General features: G+C 40.3%; 1 protein-coding gene and 1 long non-coding RNA gene across 2 annotated transcripts in view; both read right to left on the bottom strand.

Moving 5' to 3' along the window:
• Positions 1-3,893: 3,893 nt before the first annotated feature.
• Positions 3,894-20,962, bottom strand: part of LOC309372192 (vitellogenin-1-like) — a gene marked incomplete at its 5' end in the record, with an annotated part of 32,175 nt that continues 15,106 nt past the window's right edge. Inside the window, 16 exons of the mRNA XM_081915489.1 lie at positions 3,894-4,160; positions 5,449-5,614; positions 5,720-5,814; positions 6,279-6,382; positions 7,064-7,262; positions 8,354-8,486; positions 12,031-12,156; positions 12,596-12,670; positions 12,787-12,927; positions 13,021-13,380; positions 14,186-14,301; positions 14,973-15,159; positions 15,973-16,108; positions 19,747-19,932; positions 20,073-20,166; positions 20,767-20,953. Coding sequence (XP_081771615.1) covers positions 4,120-4,160; positions 5,449-5,614; positions 5,720-5,814; positions 6,279-6,382; positions 7,064-7,262; positions 8,354-8,486; positions 12,031-12,156; positions 12,596-12,670; positions 12,787-12,927; positions 13,021-13,380; positions 14,186-14,301; positions 14,973-15,159; positions 15,973-16,108; positions 19,747-19,932; positions 20,073-20,166; positions 20,767-20,953 — 2,346 coding nt within the window. The 3' untranslated portion in view covers positions 3,894-4,119. The remainder of the gene's footprint in view (positions 4,161-5,448; positions 5,615-5,719; positions 5,815-6,278; positions 6,383-7,063; positions 7,263-8,353; positions 8,487-12,030; positions 12,157-12,595; positions 12,671-12,786; positions 12,928-13,020; positions 13,381-14,185; positions 14,302-14,972; positions 15,160-15,972; positions 16,109-19,746; positions 19,933-20,072; positions 20,167-20,766; positions 20,954-20,962) is intronic.
• LOC309371749 lies at positions 9,420-10,701 on the bottom strand. Its single transcript, XR_014169273.1, has 3 exons — positions 10,498-10,701; positions 9,662-9,804; positions 9,420-9,558 (listed from the first exon to the last, which is right to left on the bottom strand). It is a non-coding gene; the product is annotated as an uncharacterized lncRNA (long non-coding RNA).

Here is a 20,962-nt window from a genome sequence, read left to right on the forward strand (position 1 = left end):
GTTGTGTATTTATTATCCACTATTTGGTAGAAGTTTTTTTTTTAAAAGAAAGAAAGATAAAGTTTGAATATATCAGTTCTACAAGTGCATCTCATAAAACAGGGCAGCAGAGCAGTTCTTCAGTCTTTTTCAAGCTGGAGAAATTAGCCTCACATTTTCCCCTCGGATTAATGTATGTTTTATGTTTTTGCATTTTAGGATCAAAAAACCCAGTCCCCAATCCTTGCCCCCAAATTCACACTCTTTGTTCAGGATGCATCTATTTCCTTGCAATTATTTGTCCCCATCCACAAAGACCTTCCCTGGGGTTTCCAGCCCACCTTTGTCCATCTTTACGATTCCTCTGCCTGCTGGGCTAACTTTTTATGGAAATGGTAATTTAAATTAGTACTGTAGGTAGACAAAAGCTTTCCTTTAATGAATACATTAGAGCAGAGTTCCTCTAAAAGCTGCAAGCACAGATTTTCCTTGTTTACCAAAATTATGAAAAAAAGGAAAGAACTGCTTACTGTGACTTTATGGTATGGAAAATATGATTTCTGTAAATGCAAGTGGGAGTTAAAAGGAAATCTAATGGCGTTAAGCTTTCATCACCCACTTAATGTAATGTTGGGCTGGCATAGAAATATAACATACAAATATTTTAAATTATATATAGCAGAGATTTCTGTAAAGTGCCCACGGCACATTTCTAAGTTTAATGCTCTCAACAGAAGCAAACAAGGCAAAATGTTCTGGCTGGAATTGATAAAATGTGCTATTGGCAGGTAATAAATAAGAATGAATGTCTTATAAATGAAAAAGACCAGTTAGTGACACAGTGTCTGGTTCAGGCATAATGCTGAACTATTATTTAATGTTATGTGTGCAGGCTAGCTTACCCTCTCTCCTCCTCCATTATGGCCATTAGGAGATCCAGCTAACCAAAGTTTGACATGTCATCTGAACTCAGAACTGTGGTTAGTTTTGGTTATGGTTTATATGAATCATAGAACTGTAGAATTGAAAGGGACTCCAAAGGTCATCTGGCCAAAATCCCTGCAATGCAGGAATGAGCAAAACAGAGTCTTACATTGCATTTTGAGGTCAGTCTATTTGTAAAAGCTAAAACTAACTACAGTTTATCCAGGTTTGGACACAACAAGCTGTGGTTAGCTAAGAACAGAAGGGACTGCATTTGATCAGTAGTGGCGTCCACCCTGTGGGATGCCCTTCCCTCAGATGCCAAGGAAATAAACAACTATCTGACTTTTAGAAGACATCTGAAGGCAGCCCTGTTTAGGGAAGTTTTTAATGTCTGATGTAATAATAATAATAATAATAATAATAATAATAATAATAATAATAATAATTTATTATTTATACCCCGCCCATCTGGCTGGGTTTCCCCGGCTACTCTGGGCGGCTTCCAACCGAATATTAAAAACAATACAGCGTCAGACATTAAAAACTTCCCTAAACAGGGCCGCCTTCAGTTGTCTTTTAAAAGTTGGGAGCCGCCCAGAGTGGCTGGGGAAACCCAGCCAGATGGGTGGGGATTTATTTATTTATTTATTTCCTGCTGGTGCTGGTGAGGGAAACATATTTGCCAAAGGCTTGTACATATAATGCTAAACTATGAACTACCCAGTAATGGAGCTGTGTTTGTTCACGTGGAAAAGAGCACGCTATGTCCATGTCAGGAGTCCCAGTTTCTGACTTGATAACACAGCAAGCATGGTTAATTAAAAAGGAAGATTTATTGCAAAAAACAGAGTTCTCTGGATGGCTCTAACATGCCACCAGTCTCATCCATCATGATGACCCTTCTAAAGAGTCCTTCCTCTTCCGCCAACATAAACGGAACCTATGACCCTTACGTTTCTGATTCTTTTTCCTGCCATACATCCTCCCCCAGCGATGACTGCGTGGGCTCATTGGATACCCTCCAACTTCTTCCTGAGAAGACAGACTGTCAATCTTCTCTCCCATGTCTTTTTCCTCCCCATGAGAGTCCTGCCTGAGATCCTGCTCATTCAAGATTGTTCCCTTGGCAACCTGCATTCCACGGGGCGGTGAAGTTACCCCTGTCTGATGTGAACCCTGCTCAGCCTGCGTGTGATCTGCCTCTCTCTGTTCTTCAGCAGGCTGCAACCTTTCACTTGGAGCTGTCTCAGTCCTGACAGTCCATTTGCCCAGTTCAGGAAGACTGGAGCTTGGGAACTTGAGGTTCCACCTCTTTCTGATTCTCAGTCAGATCCTGATCTTCATGGGTGCTTCCATGCACTTCACCCTCCTCCCAAGTAGTCTCATGTGCCACTATCTGGACACTTTGAAAGCATCACTGAAACATCTTGGGTGGATGTTTCCTTATCCAAGGAGACCTCAGGTTCTAAGACTAAGCAGAGCTGAACCCTGACAGAATAGACACAGGAGTCCTTGGAGGACATGGACTATCTGGATTTGTTTCACTCTTGGTTCGGGCAGTTTTGGGACTGCATCAGCCTTGGACATCAAGCTGGATAACCTGTAACAAGAGTGGGACAGGGTACCACCTTCTCAGTCTGTTGGTGGCAATGACCATGGTATCCTCCTGGACTGACCTTGTAGGCTGGGTACTGGGGATACAGTTTTACAGTGCTGCCATTCCTACATGCAGGGCCGTGTCTAGAGAATAACATTAGGGGATTGTCTCTTGGCTCCCTGTTCCTTGTGCTATGGTGTGCCTCAGGGAACAATCCCATTGTGAATGTTCTTTGACGTCTACATGAAGCAATTGGGAGTCATGTAGAGGAGTTAGAGGGCGAATGGTGTTCAGTATGCTGATGATAACCAGCTCCATTTCTCCATAACCTCTGAGTCAGGTGAGGCTAAGCATAGTCTGAAACCTTGTCTGGATGCAGTTGTGGAATGGATGAGGGCTGATAAACTGAGCTTGAATCCCAAGAAGACAGAGGCACCATGGGGGTGTAGTTCCAGTGTCTGGGAAGCTGGCCATCTCCCTGCCCTGGCCAAATATATCAAACCACTGAAAGAACAGGTGGGGTTGCTCCTGGATCCATCTTTATCAGTTGACGTTCAGGTAGCCTCAGCAGTTAGGAGTGCATTTTACCAACTCTGGCCAACTCTGACAGGAATAGGCTAGCTGTGGTGATTCCGGTATTGGTAACTTCCGGTATTGTGGGGCTACTCTTGTGTCTGGTCTGGAAGCTCCAGCTGGTGCAATATGCTGTTGCTAGGCTGTTGAGTGGAACAGACTACTACCAGCACACAACTCCAGTCCTTAGAAGCTTTCACTGGCTGCCCATATGTTACCAAGCTATGTTCAAGGTTCTTTTGCTAATTTACAAGGCCCTTAACAACTTGGGCCTAGAATATCTTAAGGACCTGTCTGATCACTGCAATCTCTGAGGAGTCTATTGGTGTTCCCCCATGGCTCAGACATACAACTCATAAGTACTAGAAGGCATGGAGTCAGAGTATTGGATCCAAGCTGGTGAAACTCCCTCCCACTTGCTGAACTTTGGGCGCATGGCTAGGACTTCCTTGTTCCAGCAGGAATTTGAAGGTAATATTTGGTTTTAGGATAAATTTTGAAGGCTTTGTTGTCCCATTTTTTTTGTGGATTGTTTTTCTGTACACCACCTAGCAATGTGAATAATTAAGTGGTATATAAATGTCATTAATAATAAAGAAATAAACCTTCTGAAATCCAAATTCTGTGTTGTGCTTGTATGGCATGTTAATTTGTCAGCTGTTAACTAGTAGACTATGTTAGCATGTTTTTATTATGAAAGATGTTGAGGTTATTTTAGTGACAGCTGAACAGTAACCAACAATAAATGATTCTTTCTCTCTCTAAAACATTTTCAGCCCAACTGTTTTGTGGAAAAGGAACAAAATGATCACACATATTTATTTAATGCACAATGTATTTTTTATTTAGAACTTCATACAATGCAGAATGCATTTGATTTTAGTTTAGTTCCAATTAACATTAATTAATATATTTATCATTTGATGTAGCACTGGCATCCCCAAGGGGGTTCTCGAGATAACTCAGTTAATTTGAGATATTGAAAGGTTGATCTGAAGTACGTTGTCAGGGTAATGTTCACCCAGTCTGGAGTCTTCTCAGAGCTAAGCTGCCCAAGCCTCTGAGTCAGACATTGCTTCCATTTCTGTCAAAAAAGGAAAATCACCATCAATCAACAGAGTCCAAGCGATATATTTATTAGCAGTGTGGACATTCCCACCTTGAATTAACAACAACAACAAAACCCCCCAGTCAAATAATTTGTTGGAATGGGTATGGAATATTTACAATGCTGTATACAATTCTAATTTTTGTCTCTACATCTACAAACAGCATAAAATTGGTAATTCTTTCAGTTTTTTACACACAGTTACAAATCCAAACTGAAAGAAGCAAAGAAAGAGGCAAGTGCTAAAAAGATTTTTTTAAAATCAAATAATAATGCTATTTTTGGTAAAGAAAACTTCTGCAGGGATATGTGGGCTATCCTATTAAGGCAACATGCTAAAGATCAGTTCAGTCAATCAAGCAACTACATCCAGCTCTCAAGTGTGAAATACTAATGGGCAGGTAACCCAATGGTGTAGTGGATTTGAATGTCACACGTACATTTTTTGGTTTTTGTTTTTACATATTTTTTATTGATGATTTCTTGGTTTACAAAAGTATGTGCAATGTCTCTTTTCTCAAGTTACGTTTTCTACAGGCACACACATGTTTGAACTAACCAGCCTCTTCAAGAATGAGAAGGGAGGCAAACCCTGGACAGGGCCACTCAGTAAGGAGAGTGACATTGCACCAGCTGTCTGCATTAATGGTACCAAGCCTCGCTTCTCCCTTCCTCCTTCCATTGCAGTGGCAGTCAGCTTTGCCTTATGAAAGGCACAGCTGTGATCCCAGTTGAAGGGCGCATATGGCAATCCACCTCTATCTTAAAAGACTCTCTGCTTCAGACATTCATTCTGCTCACAGAGACACATTTGCAGCCTTAGTAATGGTAGAAAGTAGAGAGACTTGAACTTTCAAGCTGAGAGATGCATAGCAGATCAATGACAACACAATTGTCATTGTCCCCTCCCAACTTTGTGTAGTCAGGAATTAGGCATGGACAGGTAGCCTTGGCACTTCTGCATGTGGACAAACCAAGGTCTATTCTGTTCCATTCTCACCGAAAATTTCATCCCCTAATATTTGTTGAAGGCTACTTACAACTTTACAGGCTGCTCTGAAGGCTGCCTTTAAAGCTTAAAAGACTGTCCCAATTCCAGATAAAAACCAGTTTAAGTGGCTAGAAGGTGTTGCTGCCACCATGACTAGTGCCTGGCAATTCCATCCACGTCTGCAAGTGCCTCTGGGAGGGATGTGATGTGGTGCTGTGCCATTTTTTCCCTAGGGAAGTTGTATGGAGAATGTAGTTTCCAAATTTAACTGACCTCTATCACCTCTATCACACCTATCCGTCAAAGACCAGGAACGCAAAAGCTCTGTAGTGGTTGATGCCTGTTCTTGATTGGGCATCTGGGCTTCATTACTCATTTCACCGTCATTGTTTCCGCAGAGTCCGCAGGTTTTACCTCTCATGTTGGAAGCGACTGTAATCTGCATGGATAATGGATAATGGATGTTTGTATCCTTACAATGCAGTGCATTAAAGGAATGGAGCAAGAAATCCTAGGACAAAAAGCATCAGGTTGTCAGACTTACCATCAGAATTTCGCCATCATAGGTCACATTCACTAGGCCTATCAGTGGTGCCTCAACAGCAATAGTGGTCTCATTTTTACACATTTTAACGTGCGCTGTGGAGAAATGGGATAATCGAAAATGGTTTACCAATTATTTCAAGAGCAAGAGCATGTTTCAGCAGTGTACATAGAAATGTGCAGATTTTGTTCATTCGTTTTACATTACTTTTTGAGTCTTGCCTACAGAATGGGACCAGAGACACCGCAATTTTTGCTACGAGATTCTGAGACATTAGCTTGTATTGACTACCGAGTACAGAAATTTTCATCAAATTTATGGGTAGGATACTCAGCTAACCCATCACACCTTTACTGATCAAGGCTTACTAACTTATTTTCAATGTTTACTTTTTTTCATTACTATGTGGGGTGGGTGTGCCCCAAGTTATTCAAGGTTTTTTTTATATAAAATTGATTACCAATATGTAATCAATAGTCAGAGTATTTGGATTTAAGCTGACTCAGGTGAATGGAACTGTGTTGTGATTTAAGAAAAAGCGTAATATCAGATGCAGTACCTTTCTCATCCTCAAACTCCTTTTTGTCAAGCAGGACTCGATTCTCATTGTAAAACAAATAAAGCTTATTCATGGTAGGTAGGATTCTGATATAACTTCTGATCCTGGGGGGGGGGGGGAGAATGCTTTTTGTTAGAAGGTGAAAAAACTGATATTAACAATCAGTGTGACGCAGCCCATCTTTCTCCCATAGTTGTCATTTACGAGTGCACTGCAAAACTGCACCAATTCCCCCCTGAGGCTCCTCATGCTGCCTTCGCTGTGGTTTGAAAGGAAGTAGGTTCACACTAAATTTGAAACCAAATGCATTTCTTCCCCCAATATTGGTTGCTATAGACCCCTCAAGGCATCAGCAGCATGGCATGGGATAACTGTGATCTGATTCCATTTAGATCTGAGAAAACTGCACATTTCTGCAGTCTGTGGCCCAGTTTGCAATTATTTCTAATGCAGTTCCCATTAAAGGGGGGAAACAGAAATACAGTGGTGCCTCAGGTTACAGACGCTTCAGGTTATAGATGCTTCAGGTTACAGACTCCGCTGACCCAGAAATAGTACCTCGGGGTAAGAACTTTGCTTCAGGATGAGAACAGAAAGCAGCACAGCAGCAGCGTGAGGCCCCATTAGCTAAAGTGGTATCTCAGGTTAAGAACAGTTTCAGGTTAAGAACAGAACTCCAGAATGAATTAAGTTCTTAACCTGAGGTACCACTGTAAAGGTTAAACCTTTATTTTTTCCCTTGTGATTATATTATCTAAAAAAGCTGTGTATTTGTTAAAACTTACTCTGAAGAGATATTGACGTGAACCTCTCCTGGACTATCAGGTCTGGACTTTGATATCCAAACACGGAACCGTGGTTCATAATTTTCATTTTTGTTGCAGTCTTGGACTACCAAAAGGTCACAGGCATGTTTGGTTGTAGTTACATTGAATACCTTGTTATCAAAGGTCATGATCCGTTCGTTGTCCACCTCACATACAGCTGGCAAGATGACACCCCCCCCAAAAAAAGAAGTCAGATGCAGCAGTGAACATAAGATAGCCAGAAATATGCAATGTTTAGGCAGATGTCTGGAAGTACATTTTCTTGTTAGACTTAGATTCCATCCCTTGCAGTTCGGATGAATAACCAGGGAAGCCTGTTTGATCAAAAAAGCCTCTCAGTTTGACTAGATCTCAGTTTTTGCCAGACTTTTGCCACTTTTACAAAAGATGCAGGTCAACTAAGCAGGCTGCCATTAGGACAGAAGCTTCCATCCAGCCATCTTTACTGGGATACCGTGAGATATTGTATCTGCCTGAGGATGGAGTAATGCTTGGACTCAACCTACTCTTCAGAAGCTACACCAAGGATTGATCTTCTGCTGACTGCGCTGCCAAGTTCAAAGTGGCTTAAGTAGAGCAGCGGTGGACCAGAACGAAGACTCGCTCACTCTGGTCCGTTGCCTAGGCCCCATCTGCCCCTTCAGCCTCTATTGACCAGTTTAATTTAAAGTTGTGGCAGGCAATCCCATTACTCCTTGCAGCTGCCCAAGGCCAAAACCAGCAGCCAGACTGGAGAAGAGGGCTGCTCCCCCCCCCCAGTCCTGGGGCACTGCGCCAGGCCATAACTGCTGCCCACCCTGATCATGGATAAATGACCTTTTTGTGGCTATAAGCAAGCAAGAAAACTCCTTCTGGCAGTTTGATCGATGATAATGTGGTTGTAATCTATATACACTTTCTGGGCATACGTATGTCTTCTTGCACTTATTGGGACTTATGTCTGACTTTACGTTCATAGGACTGTGCTGTCAATTATTTATCTATTTATTCATTTCAATGTATTTAAGGTCGCAAGGTGGGTTACAAAACAGAAGAAGAACATCATAATTTATAATAATTATTTGAAAATTTATCAAATGAGCTGGAAAATCCATATAAAATCACTAAATCCATTTACAATATATAATTGCTAAACAGAAGGCTTAAAGTTAGAAACAATATGCTTGCAAAATGGTCCTGTTAGAAGCTAAGAACAGGCAATGCTTTAAATTTAAAGACTTGCCTGATGTAAGTAAAGTATTAATTTACCTTCACCTCCTTTGGGTGCCCATGACATTAATTCAAATAAATCATATGCCCTTTTTGCTGAAGATTGATAATATGGAGTTTCGAAAGCGGGTAAAGAAAATGGAAAACAGAGGCCATCTCTGTAAAAGGTTTCCTAGAAAACAAAGAATGAATGTATAAGGACCAATGTGGCTGTAGACAAAGCTTGTGTTTTGATTTATCATTTAACTACATAAACTAAAACATATCTTTCTTTTTTTAATTTTTTTTCTAAACCCATAGGGATACATCCCAATTTAAACTCAGCAGTTCCACTCTCACTAGAGGAAGTGGAGATGGTGGTATCTTTGTCGATTCTTTCTTCCCCTTAAAGTTCTGTGTGTCCCCTCAAAATCTTCTCCACATGTTGGGGACTATTGGGAGGAGCATGAAAAGTAATATAGGCAGCTGCACCGAGAAAATATCCCTTCTGTTTGTGGAAAGGATACAAACAGAATATGGATCCAACCTACAGATTGCTTCCAGGGGCCTGTTGATTGAGCAATCAACATTTTGATTTGTTTGGGGCAAGTTACCGTATTGGCCTGAATATAAGCCTCACTTCTTCTTTTTCCAAATTCCGACTGTGAAATGTTGAAGTGTGGCTTAAATTTGTGACCTTACAAAAAAGAGCTTTTAGTGACATCACTACTGAAACAGACATATGGTAAAATGGAACAGATGTGAGTGCCTGTGGAATTTTAAGGGAGTGGCTTATATTCGAGTATTGTCTTCTCTCTCCCCCCCCCTTGAATTTTAAAGGTGTGGCTTATATTCAGGCCAATACAGTATAAGACATTGAATCAAGCAATTGTTATTCCACACTTTCCAATGCACTTTCACATCACTTTCTTTTTTGGGAAAAAAGTCTGCTTTTAGGGAGTAGAGGGCCTGCTGTGTGTGTACCACCCAAATTTGATGGTATGTGGTTGAATTAAACCTGAAAATATATATTCTCTATACTTGCTGACTACCCAGTTGCTTCCCTGAAGACAAACTACACTTATTTAATAACCCATATTTAATAAAAGAGATAACAAATACATGCCCCAGGAACTCTCAAGATTGTAGCCGTTGTCCATGGAGAGGACTGGACTATTCTGAACAGAACCTGACGTGAAGGATTCTTCTGATAAACCGCTGTGAAGTATTTCATGTATGCAATACCAGGAATGAGATCCATAACCCTTGATGAAATCAAAATAGGATTCAGTCAGATTTTTTAAAATTAACCCCCCCCCCAATATGTGCAACAATTAGGTTTAATAAGAAATGAGGTGGATGCTATACCAAGCAGCACATTTCTCTAGATAGCGTGGAACCTTTGTCCATTTCATCTCAATTTCGAATGCGTCCCGTCCTGCAACCAGCCCACTGGAAGCCTTTACTCGAATGTTGTAATCTTTGCAGTTGTCTCCCCAGCTCAGTTCGTTCTTAGGTAGGAAATAAAAAAAAAGTTATTTAATACCATGGGAATGAAAAGCCAATGACCCATTTGGATCCTATCACAACGGAATCTTCATTGCATTGCGGGGGTGTGTGTGTGTGTGTGTGCCCCTGTTTTATATGCTGAAAATATTTTTGTTATGAGAGAATTTGGGACTGGCCATTTGCTCTGTGTTTTATTATCACAAAATCCAAAGAGTGCTTTAGTAACTGTATTGTAGACCACCGTTAAATTTTTCTTATGAGTTGGCAGTTCATAAACAAGCAATTGGACAACCTAAATGATCTTGGTAAGGGATGTTTAAAAACTATCTCACCCCTCACAAACTTGCATGTTGAGATTGGCATAGGTATGTTTTGTGCTTGTGTGGAACACTTCTCTTTTCAAGTTATTGCACAAGGATGCGGCAACTTCTTCCTCTACATTCTAGGAGATGCTTTTAGTGAACTTTCAACTTTAAGCAGATCTGCCTGTAATAATCTGTGCCTCCTAGCTAGTGTGGGATAATGGTTTTTATTATCTTAAAAAATAAGAACTGCTCTGCCTTGGTTCTGAATCTATTCAATGTTTATTATTAGTGAAAATTCGCGTGTAGCTTCAGAGAAGCATTGCTGAAAATTGTCTTACAAACCACAAAAATAAATGAAAGCACATTTTTAAAAAATGTTTTGTTTTTTACCTGGAGTGTGTAAGGTTGCACAACACTATCAAGACATGCTCTCCACTTGGTTCTGGCAAGCTCACTTCCAACTATTTTCATCTGGGCTTTGTAGCGGTCATGTTTCATGTACATTGAAAATTTGTAGCCCTGTTCTTTCTTATCACTCCTAACTGCCTCAGCCACAATGGTAACGTAAGGTCGTAGTGAATCGCCATGGTCCTGGTCCTGAAAGACAGAAAAATGAAAGGGCACCATTTTAATGCCTATGATGATCAGTTGCCTTCAGCTAGAGTCACATTCACACCATAAATTTCAAGCTCTGTGATACCACTTTGAACAGTTCTGGCTTTCCCCAAAGACTATTGGGAACTGTACTTTGTTAAGGGTACTAAGAGATGCTGGGAGGCACCTAATCCCTTCACTGAGCTACAATTTCCAGCATGGTTTAACAATCAAAACTCTTTACAGGAAACTTTGGGAACTGTAGCAGGAAGTCTGTGGTTGACACCTTATGTACTTCATGCTGTCTAAGAGCAAAATCAGATGTCTATCTAGAGGTGTAATTATTTGCCTGCCCCATTCATCTATAAAATGGGAGGGTGGGTCCACATTTGACACTAAAAAGGGTGCATGGGGAGGGGGAGCTGAACTCTGCTTCCATTTCCTTATGCTCTGCCACCCAGCTTTCTCCCGGCTGATTTGATTTGTACTTCTGAAAGTGCTATTGAAAGGGTGAACCAGAGATTAGAAGGGGAAGAGTAACATTTTCTTAATTCTTCAGTAATATTCTTATACCACTTACTATTAGAAGAGAAATCTTGAAACATTTTATAAAGATTACACACACACCGCGTTAAAAACAGCGACAATATTACAGATGTCACCCAAAGCATAAGGCAAGTGAAACCACATTAATTTGTTTAATCGCAATTAGATTCTAGCCTCCACTGTGACTAGGACAGACACATGAACAAGAATTGTAGCTGTTTTGAAAATGCTTTCCTCTTGTATTTAATAATAATAATAACTTTAATTATTTATATCCCACTCATCTGGCTGGGTTTCCTCAGCCACTCTGGGCGGCTTACAGCATACAGTCATTGGAAGTTGAACGTAATCCGTTCCGGAAGTCTGTTCGACTTCCAAAATGTTCAAAAACCAAAGAGCGGCTTCTGATGGCTGCAGGAAACTCCTGCAGCCAATCAGAAGCTGCGAAAGCCACGTCAGACGTTTGGCTTCCATAGGAACGTCCGAAAACTGGAACAGTCACTTCCGTGTTTCGATAGTTCGGGAGCCAAAATGTTTGAGAACTAGGCTGTTCGAAAACCAAGGTACGACTGTATATAAAGCAGACTAAAATATCAAACCCTTAAAACTTCCTGTTACAGGACTGCCTTCAGATCACAGTTTAAAGAAACAGGAAATAAATAAAGGTAGGGAGAAAAACTGACAACTCTGCTAGCCACTTCCTGTAAATTAATTACCTGACTGAAATCTGGACCTAAGCTAAGGATTGAAGCAATGGCTTCTTTTTCACTTTTATTAACTTACCTCCTGCATGAAGCTGCTCCTTCCACCTTTCTGCTTTCTGTCTCTGCTGCTGCTTCTGGTGTTTCTGGAGTCGCTGCTAGAGCTGCTACTGGATTCAGAGGATGATGATGAACTGCTTGATGCTTGCTGATTTTCACCCCATAATAATAATAATAATAATAAAATGTAAAGAGAAATAAACAGAGAGCATGAGAAGGAGATGACACTGTGATATATAGGACCTATCACTCACACTATAAGGTGGAACTTTCCCCCCCCTTTCTCCAAAGTCCCAAGTGCTTTTCAGACACATGGATGGCTCACAACCTCTTTACAGACAGTAGCCACAGAGGGTTCGTAACTAAAGAGTTACAAAGCCAACTCTATTTGCAGCATCTGATGTTGCAAAATCATGCAGGCTACATTCCTAGGCACCGTTTAAAATAGTGCAGAAAAAGTCTCACTGGTGGACTGCCTTTTATTTGGGTGAGTTTGCCCCAAAGAAGGTTGACTTGCGTGACATGGATTTCTGCCGTCTTTCTCGGAGAGGAAGCCCATTTTAAAGAATCAAGAATATCAAAACTACCTGGTGCTTCACCTGCTGCTTTGCCTTGTGTGCCATGTATTTCGCGTTAGCCAGTTCCAGACCTCGCAATTCCTTCTAAATTCCAAGAAGAAGACGAAGAAGAAGAAGAAGAAGAAGGGGGAAAAGGTAAATCAAATGCACTCTGGTAAATGGAGGAACAATTTGGCAATTGTTTCATGGAAAGCACTTACTGAAAGTCTCTTGCCACTGCCAATGTGGCTGTCCTTAACATGCTTCTGTTTGCTTGGGCGTCCCTTGGATTGTTTCTTGTTGCTCCTGCTGTCACTGCTGCTGCTGCTGCTGTCACTGCTGTCACTGCTGCTGCTGCTGCTGTCACTGCTGTCACTGCTGCTGCTGCTGCTGTCACTGCTGTCACTGCTGTCACTGCTGCTGTCACTGCTGTCGCTGCTGCTGTCGCTGCTACTACTGCTGCTGTCGCTGCTGTCACTGCTGCTGCTGCTGCTGCTGTCACTGCTGTCACTGCTGCTACTACTGCTGCTGCTGTCGCTGCTGCTGCTATCGCTGCTGCTGCTGCTATCGCTGCTACTGCTGCTGCTATCGCTGCTACTGCTGCTGCTATCGCTGCTTCTGCTACTGCTGTCGCTGCTGCTGCTGTCGTCACTGCTGCTGCTGCTGCTCTTCAAAGAAGTCTTCCTGGGGTGCTTCTGATAACGTTCTTGCTGTTTCATATCTATCATTTCATCGTCGTCACGGTCATCCCAATCATTGCTTGAGCTGTCAGAGCTATCACTAGAGCTATCGCTTTCGCTGGAGCTGCTGATGGGCTAATGGGGGAAGTAGCCAGAGAAAAACAAACACAGTCATATTAAGTTTTCTAAGCTTGAATAGAACATTTTGCAAACAAGGTACTTCTTATCTGGCCAGAGGGGGAAAGCTAATTTGCAGATTCTCATTTGCACAAAATTGTTGGCACCCATCTGTCTCAAGAGACAATGGAGTGTGGTTCCGGGGGCAAAAATCACTGCGCCTGCTGTGGATGCAAAAAGAGCTTGTAACTGCTGCCTCCTACATTGTTGCAGCACCAAAGGGACCTCCGTGGGGCACAAGAAAACGTTTTACACAAATGCATAGGTCACATATACAATCAAGATCAGTCTCCAACTAATTCCTTCCTTAGTTCACGATATTGGATGCTGTTGGACTAGGATTGCCATACTTCAATAAGAGAAAATCCAGACACAAAAGTTGTTGAGCTTTGCTTTTGCATAATAAAACTGAAATTTTAAAAAATTGAGCTATTTTTGAGCAATTTTAATTTTAACTGATTTATGGAAATTCTGCGTGGACGCTATTTTTGGCAAACAAATCCTGGGTATGTCCAGGAAATTCCAGACGTATGGCAGCCCTATGTTGGACTCAAAATCCTAACACCCTTGGCGACTGGCCATGCTAGCTGAGATTGATGGGACTCCGGCAACATTTGGAAGGTCAAAGGTTCCCCACCCTTGAGTTTAACGCCTTAAATGTAATACTGCACACGCTGTCCGAAAGCTAGAACAAGTTGTAGAATATAAAACATATGGATAGTAGCCCCTCCCACATGGTGATACGTATTGCTATCATAAATACCTGAATTCTTCTTAAATGTCTTTCTTCATCTCTCGTCAAACGCACCATTGGTAAACTAGAATGAGCGCCTCCTTGAACAGTCAATCGTAACTTCTCAATGGGTGCTCTTCTCTCAGCTGAAATTATAGAGTTAGTATTAGTGTTACTGCATGGTTTATCTATGCAATAAATCATGGTTTCTGAAACATAGTCAATGGGCGCTTTTGATACATGCAGCCACCAGTTGGGTCCATTGATTTGTATGGCATATGAATGTGTTATGTGACCACCATGCATAATCTGTGGCTTCACTGCTAGGCCTAGTGAAAGACCAGCTTGAGAACTATGGTAGTGAAAATTTAAACCTCAGATTGTTTTGTCACCTGTTCAAGATGGGCGGGGTATAAATAATAATAATAATAATAAATAATAATAATAATAATAATAATAATAATAATAATAATATCTTTGTCATTAAGATGATTTCAATGAGTCTGTTCTAACCAAGCACAAGTCTTTATGGTATGTCTCTGTGTGCACATCTTCTTCTGTATATTTTCCTAGGCTTTCATCCACTGTGGTTCACAATGCCATTTGCCGACAGATGACACTGAACTACAGCATGACCACAGCCGTTTGTGAGCTGCTCTCCACCACCACCAGTCCCATATGACACAACCCACACTATCCAGAAGGACTGCCAATTGTCCAGGGAAATATTGCTCCGGTTCTTTTCCCTGAACCCCTCTGCATTTTGTAAAAAAACCAAACACACCCCAACAAACATCATAGAATAAAGAAGAGTTACCTTGCTTGAGTGTTACTCTAAAAGTATGTTCGCCAGCCAAGTTGTACAGAGAGTCATCTATGGAGCACCCAGCATAAATGTTTGACCATTCAACGCAAGCCCTGCATCCAAATGTGCATGCTTCAACACACTCAGTGTGACGAGGGGCAGGCCTGTAATGTTCTGACTGTTCTGCAGAAATTTGGTCCTGGATGGATGATGAACATAGTCCAGCATGAGAGATTGCAATCTCAGACTTCTGCCTCGTCATCATCATTATTATTTGGTAAAGATCAGTAATTCAGTTGGAACACTGCATATATAAAGCGCAGCATCTCGACCAATGGTTAAGGGAAGCCCTAATATTTAATGGGGAGGGATACAGGATGATTTCCAGTGCGAAGTAATGTAAGTCCACTGATTTCAATACGTCTGCTCTAATTTACGTTAGGGTTTTGTTCTCAGCCTTTCAGGACTTAACATCTTTAGTTGCATCAATTTACATCCTGGTGTAAGTTACATCCACTACACCATTAAAACTACATCCCAGAGCTGTCACGCATAGTAGGATTTATTCATAGCTAAGTTTATTTAAATTAAGGCCACTACTTATTTACTTGACATTGAGAACTGCAATTATGTTCTTCATTGACACTGTTCTCTACCTATTACATCCCAGTTTTAAATCCCCCCAGAATCCTGAAATAAAATACATGATTAAAGTTCTGATTGTAATGGGAATTTGTCTTTAATGAATAACCAATAAATGCTTTATGGTAGCTATAGTGCTTTTATGACTGCTAAATTTATATTTGTAACAGTAGGTCAGTTTTTACACTTCCCTGGGAGTAGGTCTCATTGACCGCAATGTGACTTACTTCTCAGTATATGTGTATAGGACTGAACTGTAAATGTTTTATGGGGGGGGGCAGATTAAAAATAGCTCACACAACTTCTTTTCTATGTAAAAGAAACATTTCTCAAGCAAAAAAAGCGCACACAAAAATCTAATATGGGTTACCCTTCTTTCATTCCGTTGTTCTGCTGACTCAAATGAGCCTCTTATTATTTTAGACACAGTTTGAGGGACGAAAAGTGGAGTAGACTTGGTTGCAGGTGCCTCTTCAAGGTTGCGAGTGATAACAGATGTCGTAGCACTGTTGGATAAACAGAGGGAGAAATCCTGTGTTAGAAGCACAAATATGTTTAAAATGATCTGCGTTGTGCCTTGTAGTATGGACTTAATCACACATGGAGTTCCTTGCAAATTGCTCTATAAATTGTACCTAGGCAACCCAAATGCCTAGGTACAATTTTGACTAGGCAAAAATGATGAGGGAGCCATGACTAGTCATATTTTAAAACAAAATCAAGTTAGTGTCATCTATTTTGGGTGGCCATTTTCAGACTTCAACTTAAAGGCAGTATTTCATGCTCACTGCTCCTAATTTTCTACTAAAGTTAAAAACATAACAAACAAACAAACAATGCACAAGCCACTGACATAGTTTCAATCCCAGGACTGGGATTTAATCAATATCCTAGCTGCTAAAGTGATGGGTTTCTGTTCTGTCTGGGACACTGCTGCAGAAAGGACATACTTCAAAATATAAGGAAGTCAAAAGCTCTGGTACAATGATATGTTTTCCATAGGGCAGTTAGATACAAAGGTATTTCCTGTATCATAGGATCTCTGTTAAAAACGTAGCCCTTGTCATGGGTTACTTGTGTGCAATGAGCAAGCATGGTGAAAGGGGTTGTGGGGCATGTTCCGTCCTGCCCCCAGTGGACAAAAAAAAGAACAAAGGAAACCATTCAGGGGAGAAAATCTTAAATGATCAATCTATTAATCAGTTAAAGGCACAAATTTCAATAGCAAAAACATCACGTTGTTATTTCTGGTGCATAGAAATATAGCTAGGATATTTTACCATGGTGGATAGGCTGAGCCTTCAGTCTGCAGCTGTGATGTTCACTGGATTAGCTTAGCCTAACTCACTGGCTTATTAGTCACATAAAATAAGTAAAACTATTGCTATGAATGTGATCAGGTGATATTACAATATCATTCCTTTGAGTCAGTCAGCTGACATGAGCAATTTGCTTCCAAGCAAACTACTGCTTTTCCACATCCCACAGATTGTATGCATATTAACTCAGAAGCAAGTCTTACTAAATCCAGTGAGTTTGATTCCAAGGGAGGTGGGCATCCTGTGCTGTAAAACACTAGCAGTAAAACACTCAACAGCATTTTAACAAACTTATCTCTAAGCTGCTGGTAGTCCAATCATATTTATGATGCAGGCATTACATTTCTAACTACATGGCTTCAAAATGCATTAAAACACACACTTTCCATCGTTAGTATTTCACGGAAGCAACAGATATTGTCACCTGGGGGTTGTTTTGTGAACACAGATGGGTAGAAGTGACCTGCCTGGCTGTGAACTGAGAGGTGGTCGGTGTTCCCATGTTGAGAATAATGGGCTTCACACACTGTGAGGGAAGCCTAAGAACACCTAATCTACTTTATTTGAAAGGCGGATTTGCATTCCTTTTATCTTTCTCTCTCTTCCTCTTGTCGGTGCCTGCAGTGCTGAGGGTACTGTAGAGAACATGCAAGTTGTGCTTCACATGGAGCACTTCAGTCAAGTCAAAATAAATAAATGACGCCTTATCACCCACAGGCTTTGTTTTCTGTTCAAGTTCTCTGTCTCAGATAAAGGGCATGACAGCTGCACCCCACACCAAGCTTAGCTAGAACCTTCAGGAATTTTTTATTTCTTTTATTAAGAAAAGGGACAAAATATATTCTCACAGACAAGCTGAGGGGATGAAAGAAATTACAAATCAACTTGCATTTTAAGATGGCTCATCTGGGCAGAATAGATTAAAAGGAAGTGGCTTTCACTTGATTCACATTTAATAATTTAAACCGTCACCAAACTACGGTTTGTATCTCCAGGCAGAAATAGTTGGCATCACTCCCCCACCCTAATCTTTCTCTCAGTACTGTTATTTTTTTTTAACCCAGTAGTCTACATTTGCCACTGAACTGAATGATCAGTTCTTCCCCACTGAATATAAGAGACGGCCAATAAATTGAGTGGCAACACAGGTGTCACATATTGTTTTCTGCAGAAATCAGCTGCCTGATCCAGCCCTAGCACTTTAATAAGAACGGGTGGAGGAAAGTTACAAGGAACTTCCTAAAGGTTCCAAACAGGTCCCTGGTGAGTACAGAGAGCCACAACAAATCATGTGACTTGGCAGAAGGCTCCTTACTCGTAAGTATCTGGTCACTGTTCAATGACTGCAACATCAGCATATGACGTTCTTGGTTGAGAAGAGCAATCAGAGATCAAATGCCATGAGAACATCTTAATGCCCACTTTTTTCAAGCAATGGCCACTCCCACCATCAGATCAGAGTGATCAAATTATGTGATACTAAACATCTTCCACTCATTCCTTGTGTTAGGATACTTGCACCGCTTCTTAATTAACTACTGAGTAATCAAGGCTAAAGGGGCCAGTCTTCTAACCGATTCTGCCAGACTTATGCATCCATACAAATTCCATAGGCCAACATGCAAAATTGTTAGGAGGGATTGGGGAATGTTGGATAATACTGGAGCATGTAGGAAGGTTTGACAGGGGGAAAAAAACAGGTAGAAGGTACATGTACCAGCATGTGAGGATAAGTACAAGGACTGTGAGGACAAGAAAAAAGAATAATGCCCTTCAAAATGGAAGTGTCCTTCCTAACGATTTTTATTTGTGCCATTCTATACAATGTAGCACCAAAGGAAAAGAAAAATTAAATCTTCTCCCAGCTTTCACCAAAAAGAAAAATGAAAAACAATTAATCCTCTAAGGATGCATAATCAATCACATTTGTGATCAGCCATGCAAATAATTTACCTATGTGAAGTGAAGCTATTTTTATTGGTCTTGCTCATAAGTATTTTAAAAACTGGAATGCAGGTAGTACTATTTATATTTTTCAACAACTTGTCACTGAAATGTAGGCTATATTTTGGACAATGCATTCTCTGGAGGGTTTCCAATATTTCTGCTTTAATCTTCAGATTTAGGTTTTCCACAAGTTTTATATGCTCATTCTTCCTCTTGATGTTATGTAGAAAACTGTAATTTTAAGTTTATTCATTTGTTGGCTCACCAAATAATGCAAAAATACGTTGCTTGGTAAGGTTTTGAAATACTTTCTGTTTACACAGTTTATGCCATTCGCTTTAACTTTACTAGTACTCAGATTTTTGTGTTTTTTTGTGGGGGTTTTTTAATGCCAAAGGCCATTATGAATTCCAATGGGAAGTTTGTCACCCAGATAAACAGACAACAGATACCAATATTGATCTACCTTGCAACACTGTTGTATTGACTGTATATTTACATGTCAAAGTAACAATTAATAATGTCGTTAGAGATGAGGGGAAAATTGTATAGTATATAAACCTTACAATACGGTTTCAAATTATAGGATTATTCTGTGCAATCTAATTATCTATGAAAAAGCTTATGTCAAACATTTTAAACATATTTCTTGATCTTCAAGCATTTAAAGCTGATTTTTAATTTAAAGCACTCTCTTTCAACTCTGTGAATCTCAACTTGACACCTCCATAAATTTGATTGGAGTGTTTAACTTTGAAATAAGTCCATTGCACTAGATAATATAAAATAATTAACTCCAGAGATCAAGTACTAATTATAAAATGTATTGCGGGAGAAGGGGGGGGGAGGGGTGTTCTACCAATTTTCGCTACCCCTACCTGAAAGACATGAGTTCAGTTTCCTCTCTGCATGGTGGAAGTTCAAGTTTGAAGGTCTTTTCCTTAATGTTCATAGAGACATCAACGTTCACAGGGATATTGGTGACCATTTTGACATTCTCTTGTATTATAGCCTGGAATTCAGGGACAACGATTCCCATCGTCACGAGCATATCTTTGTTCATGCTAAAAATGAAAAAAAACCAAACAAACCCATTATAGTGATGTTATGGCAACTATACGTTAAAGAGTTTACGAATACTGAGGGCACATTTGCACCACTTGAATTGCATCTCGTCATTTTATGTATCAATGAGTCTATTTACCTGACAGACAATCTGGTTTTCAGTTTCATATCGATGTTAAGCAAGTCAGGCAAACTCAAATGTGATGTCGGCTCGGGACTCATGGATAATTGAACTGTTTAAAAGCAAGCAAATAAAACAAATGCATGCTATAAAATAATTATTATGCAAAATGTGATATATAAAAATGCAATTATTTTGTTTCTATTTTGATATTATTTTGATAAAGGGATAAATTTGCCCTGAGCACTGCTATTTGTCTCACAGTTAATAATGGGGGAAAACTGTAACCCTGGAATGCTTATTTAATCCCTCCCCCCCAGCATCTTTTATTCTAAATATATTTGAAACCCAGTCATTTCCAACTCAATGTGCTTGGGAACACAGTCATAGGGATACCTCACGTTACATTTTTTGTCCTTATATATTTTTCCTGTACCACTTTAATGAGGTCCTACCATTCTCATGGTAAAACCCAAGACTGGGAGTCCTAGGGAGTCAGCGATACAGCTGCAAATGAAACGTTTTAAGTGTGTTGTAAAGAGTAATATACAAATGTGACTCTAGATGGTGACAGTGAGCTATGACAAATTTAATGTATTTTTCAAAACTTTTTTTTTAAAAAAAAACATTTTTGTGGCATTTTTTATACGTGTGTAGATACCACCCTAGTTAATCACTGTTCTTGGTAGTTGATAAATTTCTATTGCCTTACCGTTTCCATTGACTGATGTGTGAGTAAAATGAACCAAGTTTATTTGAAGTGGAAGTCCAGTGCATGTAGGCACAACACCGTAAATTTCTGCAGATACTAAATTGTTTTCCCACTGTATGTTTGGATGATTTTTAAGGCCATCTACAGAATCTTTTATCCAGGGGAGAGGCATTTTGCCATGGAATATCTGCAAAGA

This window comes from Podarcis melisellensis (genome assembly GCF_964234715.1).
Source record: "Podarcis melisellensis genome assembly, chromosome: 6".
Taxonomy (NCBI): Eukaryota; Metazoa; Chordata; class Lepidosauria; order Squamata; family Lacertidae; genus Podarcis; species Podarcis melisellensis.